Consider the following 8,690-nt stretch of genomic DNA (forward strand, 5'->3'; position numbering starts at 1 on the left):
CCCAACCCTCCCTGACCTCCCAAATTACAGAATTCCCAGAGCTGGAAGGGACCCGTGAGGATCATCCAGACCCTGCACAAACACCCCAAAATCCCACCCCAGGACTGGGAGCATTGTCCAAACACTCCCAGAGCTCTGTGACCCTTGGTCACCATTCCCTGGAGAGCTTTTGAATCATCCAGAGCTGCAAGGGACCCATGAGGATCATTGATCCCACTCCAGACCCTGCACAGACACCCCAAAACGTGCCTGGGAGCTTCGTCCAAACACTCCCAGAGCTCTGTCACCCATGGTCACCATTCCCTGGAGACCTTTTGAATCATCCAGAGCTGGAAGGGATCCATCAGGATCAAAGTCCAGCCCAGCACAGGAGAGCACAAATTTCCCCCCAAATCTGAGATCAGCGCCCAAACCCTCCCTGACCTCCTGAATTACAGAATTCCCAGAGCTGGAAGGGACCTGTGAGGATCATCCAGACCTGCACAGACACCCCAAAATCCCACCCTGTTGTTGTCCAAACACTCCCAGAGATCCCTCAGCTTTGGTCACCATTCCCTGGAGCCCTCCTGAGTCATCCAGAGCTGGAAGGGACCCATGAGGATCACTGATCCCACTCCAGACCCTGCACAAACACCCCAAAACGTGCCTGGGAGCTTTGTCCAAACACTCCCAGATCTCTGTCAGATTTGGTCACCATTCCCTGGAGCTCTCCTGAGTCATCCAGAGCTGCAAGGGACCCATGAGGATCACTGATCCCACTCCAGACCCTGCACAGACACCCCAAAATCCCACCCCGTTGCTGTCCAAACACTCCCAGATCTCCGTCACCCTTGGTCACCATTCCCTGGAGAGCTTCCCCAGCTCTCCACCACCCTCTGGGGGGGAAGAACCTTTCCCTGGAGCCCTCCTGGCCCAGCCCCACCTCTTCAGCAGGTGCGTGAGCTGCTCCTGCAGCCTCTGCTCCAGCAGGGGCGTCTCTGCCACCAGCGGGTCCCTGGCGTACGTCACCTTTTGTCGCAGGTCACCCAGCGCCCGCAGCAGCTGCCGCAGCTGGAACAACCCCTGGCCCAACTCCGTGAACCTGCGGCGTTCAGGGAGCTCAGAGGGGTCCGACTGCAGGCCCCCGAGCCCCCCCAATCCCCCCCAAACCCTACCAGGTCTCCAGCGGGCGCAGGTTGGTGTCGCCGGAGCCCCCCAGGCACAGGCGCTGCTGCCGCGCCCGCCAGCCCCCCAACTCCTGCTGCAGCAGCTCCTGCAGGGTCTCGCTGCGCCCCAAAAGCTGCTGCATCTGAGCCAGCACCTCCTGGGGGGAGAGGTGGCTCGGAACGGGGTGCTCAGGGTGGGCACGACCCCCCCCAAAACCCAGCCCGACCACCCCCCCCCCACCTCCTCACCCGCCGCTGCCGGTCCAGGTTCTGCAGTTTGGCCTGGAGGGATTGGAGCTCCTGCTGGTACCCGGGGTCCCGGTCCCTCTCCTCACCTGAGGGCAGGGGGGCGAGCTCAGGGTTTTGGGGGGCTAGGGGTAGGGGGCGCAGGGCAGTGCCCACCCCTCATCTCCCCACCGTGGGGCTCACCTGGCTGGTAGTGCACCTTGAAGCAGAAGTCGAAGGCATCCTGCAAATCCTCCAGGTGCCTGAAGGCTCGTTCGGCTTCCTGAGGGCACAGCGGGGTCAGGAGGGGCCGGGGGGGCTCGGAGGGGGTCTCGGGGGTCGCAGAGGGGTGGGGGGGGGGGTTACCTGCAGCGCCGTGTGGAACTCGGCCAAGCGCCGCTGGATCTGCTGCTCCCGCCCGCTCTCCGGGGCCGGGCTGGGCGCGGGGGCCGAACCGCCCTAGGGAGGGAGACACGGGGTGGGGGGCGGCCGCGGGACCCCCGGGGTCTGGGGAGGGGGCACCCAGCCCTGCCCTACCTGCCCCCCCGCCTGCCCCAGGCGCAGGATCCGCCGCTCCTCCTGCAGCAGGTTGGCCACCAGGTTGGCGAATCTCTCCGGCTTCTCCTCGAACTCAGCCTGCGGGGGGCTCCGGGGGTGAGAGACCCCGAGCGGGGACCCCTCCCCACTGCCCTCCCCCTGCCCCGAAGCGCACCTGGAGGTCGCGGTGAGCTTTGCGCAGGTTGTGCTGCAGCATGAAATCCTCGCGGTCCGAGCCCAGGCTGCCCAGGCGCTCTCCCAGTAAGACCAGTAAGGAGTGGAACAGCATGCGGGCGTGCGAGCAGAGCGGCTCCGCCGCCTGGCGCCTGCGGCAGCGCGGGCTCAGCACCGGCTCTGACCCGGCTCAGCCCCGGCTCTGCCCCGGTTCTGCCCCGGCTCTGCCCCGGTTCTGCCCCGGCTCGGCACCGGTTCTGCCCCGGCTCGGCACCGGTTCTGCCCCGGCTCGGCACCGGCTCGGCACCGGCTCGGCACCGGCTCTGACCCGGCTCAGCCCCGGCTCTGTCCCGGTTCAGCACCGGCTCGGCCCCGGTTCAGCACCACTCGCACCCCCTGCCTCTGGAACATTTTATAAAAATCCCTTTGCCGGGATTATTTTATTCATTTCTTTCTAGCTTTCTGATGAAATCTTTTATTCTATTATTTTAGAATCGTTTTAGTATAGCATTAATAATAATATAATATATATATAATATATTATATAATAGAATATAATATAATATCATATATATATAATAATATAATATCATCCTATATAATATCATAGTACTCTATATCTAATCTCATACTATAATCTCATCTATATCCTATATATCATCTAATCCGTACTATATAGCCCACACTACACCTTATATATTTCCATATAATATAAAATATTATATACGGTATATACTATATGATATATAATATGATATATGATATGATAGATGTAATCAGGCTTTTGAAACTGCAAAGTCAGTTTATTATTCATTCCTTTCTAGCTTTCTGATGAAATCCTTTCTTCTATTCTTTTAGTATCGTTTAGTATAGCTAATATAATATAACGTAATGTCATATTACATCGCATTATATTATATTATATTATTATATTATATTATATTATATTATATTATATTATATTATATTATATTATATTATATTCTATTATTTATATTATATTATATTATATATATTATATTATATATTACAAATAATACATCTAATATATATTATATATCAGCCTTCTGAAACACGGAGTCAAGTTTTTCGTCTCTTCCCTCGTCCTGGGGACCCTCGAACACCGCCACAACCCCCCGGTACCGCCCCCAGCCCCGGTTCCCCCCGGTGCCGCCCCCAGCCCCGGTTCCCCCCCGTACCGCGCCCCCATCCCGTGCCCCCCCAGCCCGGTTCCCCCGTGCCGCGCCCCCAGCCCCGTTTCCCCCCGGTACCGCCCCCAGTCCCGGTGCCGCCCCCAGCCCCGGTTCCCCCCGGGTACCGCCCCCAGTCCCGGTACCGCTCCCAGCCCCGGTTCCCCCCGGTGCCGCTCCCAGCCCGGTTCCCCCCGGTACCGCCCCCAGTCCCGGTTCCCCCCGGTGCCGCCCCCAGTCCCGGTTCCCCCGGTACCAGTTCTGGCTCTCGATCCAGGCCGCCAGGGACTGGCGCACGGCCATGGGCAGCGCCGAGCCCGCGTACAGCTGGTGCACCTGCTCCAGGTAAGTGTTGGCCAAGCTCTGCACCTCCTGCCACTGCGCCATGCTGGGGGGGACAGCGGCTCAGGGGGGGCGTCCCGAGGACCCCCCCGGGGTCACGGCGGGACCGGAGGGTGAGAAACAGCCGCGCGTCCCGGCTGGGAACATCTGCACCCCACGTACCTGCCTGCAGCACCGGCGGCCCGGGGGTCCCGCTGCTCTCGGGGGTCCCTCTGCTCCCTGCTCGGTCCTGACTGCTCCCGGGGGTCCCGCGGCTCCTGCTCGGTCCTTGGGGGTCCCGGGGTCCCTCTACTCTCAGGGGTCCCTCTGCTCCTGCTCGGTCCCGGGGGTCTTTCTGTTCCTGCTTAATCCCGGCTGCTCCCGGGGGTTCCTCAGCTCCTGCTCAGTCCTGGGTGGTCCCGGGGGTCCCTCTGCTGTGGTTCTGGGTGCTCCCGGGGGTCTCTCTGCTCCCGGGGGTCCCTGTGCTCCTGTTCGGCTCTGGGTGGTCCCGGGGATCCCTCTGGTTCAGCCCCGGCTGCTCCTGGGGGTCCCTGTGCTCCTGCTCAGTCCTGGGTGGTCCCGGGGTTCCCCTGCTCCTGGTCGGTCCTGGCAGCTCCCGGGGGTTCCTCTGCTCTGGTTCTGGGTGTTCCCGGGGGTCCCTGTGCTCCTGCTCAGTCCTGGGTGGTCCCGGGGATCCCCTCGCCCCTGCTCGGTCCCGGGGGTCCCTCTGCTCCTGCTCGGTCCTGGCAGCTCCCGGGGATCCCCCTGCTCTTGTTCTGGGTGGTCCCGGGGGTCTCTCTTCACTGCCGGCAGTTCCCGGGGGTCCCCTCGCTCCCGCTGGGGTGGTCGCGTCCTGCGGTGGGAGCAAGGGGTGAGCCCGGGGGGTTCCCCACCCGGGGCGGGGGGCACACGCACAGAACGCCCACACGAGGGCCCTCAGCACCCCCAGACCCCTCCTCAGAGGCCCCCCTAGACCGGACCCCCACTGAACCCCCCGGGGCATTGAACCCCCGCCACTGAACCCCATCCCAGTGGGATGGGTGCCCCTGAACGCCCCCCGCCCAGCGGGACCGCCCTCCCAGGGACGCTTTGTGCGCCCCAACCGGGGTCCCCTGCCTGTGCCCCCATCCCCGAGGGCTCCTCAGGCTCCAGAACCGCCCACGTCCCGCCCCGGTCTTCCCCGGGACCCCCGACCCACCTCCGCCGGCAGCGGAGCAGGAAGGCGGACTGGCCACGCCCCGTCCCCGCTCTGCTCGGTGATTGGTGGAGAGCGGCGCGGAGGCCACGCCCCCACAGGCAACGGCTTTGGACGGGTTTGTTCATTTCCCCAATTTTACGTCACGCATGGGGGGCGGGGCCACATGGGCGGGGTAATGATGGGGCGTGGTCATGGGCGGGGTCAGCGGGGAGGGAATGGGGGGGGCCTGGATGGGCGGGGGGACAGGGACAGAGACCGTGGGGACAGGGACAGGCCATGGGGACAGGGACAGAGCCATGGGGACAGGGACAGAGCCATGGGGACCCGGGCGGGGGGACAGAGACAGAGACGGTGGGGACAGGGACAGAGACCGTGGGGACAGGGACAGGCCATGGGGACAGGGACAGGCCATGGGGACAGGGACAGAGCCATGGGGACAGGGACAGAGCCATGGGGACCCGGGCAGGGGGACAGGAACAGAGACGGTGGGGACAGGGACAGAGCCATGGAGACAGGGACAGAGCCATGGGGACAGGGACAGGCCATGGGGACAGGGACAGGCCATGGGGACCTGGGCGGGGGGCAGGGACAAAGAGGGGACCGGGACAGGCCATGGGGACAGGGACAGAGCCATGGGGATAGGGACAGGCTGCAGGGACAAGGATAGAGCTTTAGGGACAGGTTATAGGAACAGGGATAGAGCCCCGGGAACAGAGCTGTGGGGACAGGCCATGGGGACAGGGACAGAGCCATGGGGACAGGGATGACAGAGCTATGGGGACAGGCCATGGGGATGGGAACAATCAATGGGGACAAGGGCAGAGCTGTGGGGACAGTGACAAGCCGTGGGGACAGGGGGTACAGAGTCAGGGAGACAGGGAGAAACTGCAGGGATGGGGACAGGGACACGGCCATGGGGAGAGGGAGACAGAGACAGGTCATGGGGACAGAGCCAGAGGGATGGGGACAGCCTGGGGACAGGGACAGAGCCCTGGGGACAGGGACAGGCTGGAGGGAGAGAGGGAAAGAGCCATGGCGACAGGGACAAGGCAATGTGGCCACTGGGATGAGGACAGGGCTGGGCTCTAGGGACAGGGACAGGCCCAGCCCAGCTGCCACCACGTGGCCAAGCTCCGGCTGCCCCAGGGCAGGGTGACCCCGCATCGATCTGTCCCCAAACAGCGAGCCGCCCCCAGCTGCCACACGTGCCCTTTATTCAGACGATGACCACGGCGCCGCTGTGCGCGGTGGGCACGGGCGAGGGCTCCCCGGCCGAGGTGAAATACCCGATGAGCGCCCGCACGCCGGCCTTGAGCCCCGGCTGCAGCCCCAGCTGCACCCCCATGGCCACCGGGCCCGCCAAGCCCCCGGTGAGCGCCGCCAGCCCGGCGTAGCCCAGATCCTCGGCGGCCTCCAGCGCCCGCGTGGACGCCGTGGCCTCGCAGCCCTGGAAGGCGAAGTAGACGCTGGTGCCGAGGTTGTAGAAGATGCTGACTCCCGGTACCCAGTCCAGCACCCGGTGCGCTTCCCGTTCCCCCGCCGGGCTGCAGGCATCCTCATCCTCCCGGCGCCGCCGCCGCCGCACGGCGCCGCGGCACGGCCAGACCCGCGGGAAATCCCGGCTGTCCCGGCTCGGGGCTGGCGTGGGCTCCGTGCCCGGCGTGGGGGGATCCGCACAGGCAGAGCCCCCCGGGCTCAGCGCCAGGCTGAGGAGCAGCAGGGCCAGCGGCCGCGGGGCCGGAGCGCCCGGTAGCCGCGCCAGCCCCCGCAGCAGCGCCGCGGCCGTGGTGGTGCCCAGCTCCCGTGCCAGCTCCAGCGCCTCGGCATCAGCCTGGGGGGCACAGCCGGCCTTGAGCAGTGCCAGGGTGATGGCAGCACGGGCCAGCCCACGGGGCAGCTGTGGCAGCCGGGAGAAGCCGGGGAGGGTGTCGGGGTGAAGGGTCTGGCACGGTACCCCCGGTGCCCGCGGCGGGATGGGCTCGGCCAGCCCCGCCAGCTCGGCCAGCAGCGCCCGGTCACCATCAGCCAGCCCTGGGGCGATGATGGACACAGCCATGGCACGGCTGAGGAGGAGGAGGAGAGGGAGGAAGAGCAGAACCCGGGGCATGGTGGTGGTGGCGGCTCTCAGAGGGGGCTGTGGAGGTGGGAGAAGGACAGAGAAGGTCAGACCCCCGTGGCTGCAGCCCCCCGTGCCCACTTTGTGCCCCGGCTCCTCACCCGCTCGCCGCTGTCCCCTGCCCTGTCCGGTTGTCCGGTCACTGCGGCCAGGCCGGCCCCGTGACCCCTTTATAGCCGTGGTTATCTGGGAGTTGCGACACGGGGACAGGGACTGGGCACTCCCTGGGGCCAGGGCGGCTCGAGCCCCCAGCCCCCCTGCAGACCCACACACACCCAAGGAGGGCAAAAGTCACTTTTATTTATTTAGGCCCTGTCTAGATTTAAAAAGTTTTAAGAAAAAAAAGAACCCGAAACCCCAACAGCTGAGGGAAAAGGGAGGGAATTCAGGGTAAATGGTGACAGCAGGGGAAGGGGGGGAAGGTGGAGAAACTGGTTGCTGGTGCAGCCTTTAAGAACAGCATCAAAACCTGCAGAAGGAAATCTGCAGAAACCCCAGAAAATCTGTAGAAACCCAAGAAAAACTGCAGAAAAGCTGCAGCAATCCAATAAAATCTGCAAAAAGCCCAGGAAACAGCACAAGGCCTGGGCACAGGCAGGATATGGGAAGCCTCTCAGTCCTCCTCCTCTTCCTCTTCCAGGCAGCGGATGCGCTTCCTCCTCCCCCGGGGCTGTGGATCCTCTTCCTCCTCCTCCTCATCCTCCTCGGAGCGGGGAGCTGGGGGGGCCGGCTTGGTGCCTGTGGATGGAGGGAGAGGGGAGAGGGCTGAGCCCCCCAGGGATGTGGCAAAGGGGACAGGGACTGGATAACCCCAGCCCAGCAGTGCCCACTCAGCCCCCAGGAAAGGGCAGAGGGGCTGAACCCACCTGAGCTCCCACCATCCTCATCCTCGCTGGCGAGCTCCCGGCGCCTCTTGGTACGTGGTGGCACCGGGCTGGGGACAGGGACGGGGACAGGGACAGGGACGGGCTCCTCGCTGCAGGGGGTAGCACAGCTCAGGGAGAATGCAGGGGGCCAGATCCCCTCCCCAGGCAGGGAGAAGACCCCCCCAAAAAAAACCCAGGACCCCAGAAGCTGAGAAGGGAACTCTGCTCTCACCTCTCCGAGTCTGATCCCAGCCCTGCCGGCAGCGGCTCTGCAGAGGGGCACAAGGAGAGGGGCTCAGAGCCAGCCCCACACCTGGGGGTCCCGCACCCCCCAGCCCCGCCCCTCACCTGCAGACGGTTCCTGGGGACACCTGGGTGGCTCTGGCAGATCCTGGGGGGACCCTGAGGGGGCACGGTGGGCGATGGAGGCGGCCGCACGCCGGAGCTGCTGCGGGGTGAGGGCGGCCGGGATGCGCCAGAAGGATTCCTGGGGGGAGAGGGGAGAAGGGGGGACATTGCAGGGCTGTGCTGGGGACAGGGATGGCGACAGGGATGGGGACAGCGACCTCACCTGCTCGCTGGCGGGAGGACGCAGCCCCAGCTGCCGCAGCAGCCTCCGGAAGCGCCGGTCCTCCATGGCATCCTCGTTCTCCTCGGTCAGCGGCACCAGCGGCACCGGGTGGGACACGCCTGGGGTGGGACAGCGCCGTCAGCGGGACCCCGACCCTGCAGCCCCCCGCCCCCAGCCGACCCCCAGCCCGCTCACCGTCCTCCTCACGGTCCCCTGCTGCCCTCCGCAGGCAGTTCTCCAGCCAGTGCAGGGGCCCGGCCAGCCCTGGGGACAGCAGAAGGTTGTGGGAGCTCAGCACATCACTCCTGATGTCCGGAGCTACCGAGAGAACCCTTGGGGGGCCGGGG

At 64.6% G+C, this 8,690-nt stretch overlaps 3 protein-coding genes across 5 annotated transcripts; all 3 read right to left on the minus strand.

Annotated features, from left to right (window-relative positions):
• Nucleotides 1–23: 23 nt before the first annotated feature.
• LOC127061256 (signal transducer and activator of transcription 3-like) lies at nt 24–4,995 on the minus strand. 2 transcript variants are annotated; one of them, XM_050987877.1, is made up of 10 exons: nt 4,791–4,995; nt 3,776–4,445; nt 3,528–3,659; nt 2,083–2,233; nt 1,908–2,006; nt 1,737–1,829; nt 1,575–1,653; nt 1,395–1,480; nt 1,155–1,303; nt 24–1,081 (listed from the first exon to the last, which is right to left on the minus strand). In XM_050987877.1, the coding sequence occupies exons 3-10, from the start codon at nt 3,656–3,658 to the stop codon at nt 835–837; spliced, it is 1,035 nt and encodes a 344-aa protein (XP_050843834.1). In that variant the 5' UTR covers nt 3,659; nt 3,776–4,445; nt 4,791–4,995; the 3' UTR covers nt 24–834. The 2 variants fall into 2 exon arrangements, with proteins under 2 accessions (XP_050843834.1, XP_050843833.1); XM_050987876.1 differs by lacking the exon at nt 4,791–4,995 and having other exon boundaries at nt 3,776–4,784.
• A 992-nt stretch (nt 4,996–5,987) lies between these two features.
• On the minus strand, nt 5,988–7,105 carry APOF (apolipoprotein F). The gene is made up of 2 exons (XM_050987878.1): nt 7,008–7,105; nt 5,988–6,924 (listed from the first exon to the last, which is right to left on the minus strand). The coding sequence occupies exon 2, from the start codon at nt 6,895–6,897 to the stop codon at nt 6,007–6,009; it is 891 nt and encodes a 296-aa protein (XP_050843835.1). The 5' UTR covers nt 6,898–6,924; nt 7,008–7,105; the 3' UTR covers nt 5,988–6,006.
• Nucleotides 7,106–7,185: 80 nt separating this feature from the next.
• On the minus strand, nt 7,186–8,684 carry LOC108964156 (uncharacterized). Of its 2 annotated transcripts, XM_050987880.1 has the most exons (5): nt 8,539–8,684; nt 8,344–8,462; nt 8,005–8,259; nt 7,773–7,882; nt 7,298–7,644 (listed from the first exon to the last, which is right to left on the minus strand). In XM_050987880.1, the coding sequence occupies exons 2-5, from the start codon at nt 8,412–8,414 to the stop codon at nt 7,520–7,522; spliced, it is 561 nt and encodes a 186-aa protein (XP_050843837.1). In that variant the 5' UTR covers nt 8,415–8,462; nt 8,539–8,684; the 3' UTR covers nt 7,298–7,519. The 2 variants fall into 2 exon arrangements, with proteins under 2 accessions (XP_050843836.1, XP_050843837.1); XM_050987879.1 differs by having other exon boundaries at nt 7,186–7,882.
• Nucleotides 8,685–8,690: the final 6 nt, after the last annotated feature.

The sequence above is a fragment of the Serinus canaria genome, unplaced genomic scaffold (assembly GCF_022539315.1).
Source record: "Serinus canaria isolate serCan28SL12 unplaced genomic scaffold, serCan2020 HiC_scaffold_370, whole genome shotgun sequence".
NCBI lineage: Eukaryota > Metazoa > Chordata > Aves > Passeriformes > Fringillidae > Serinus > Serinus canaria.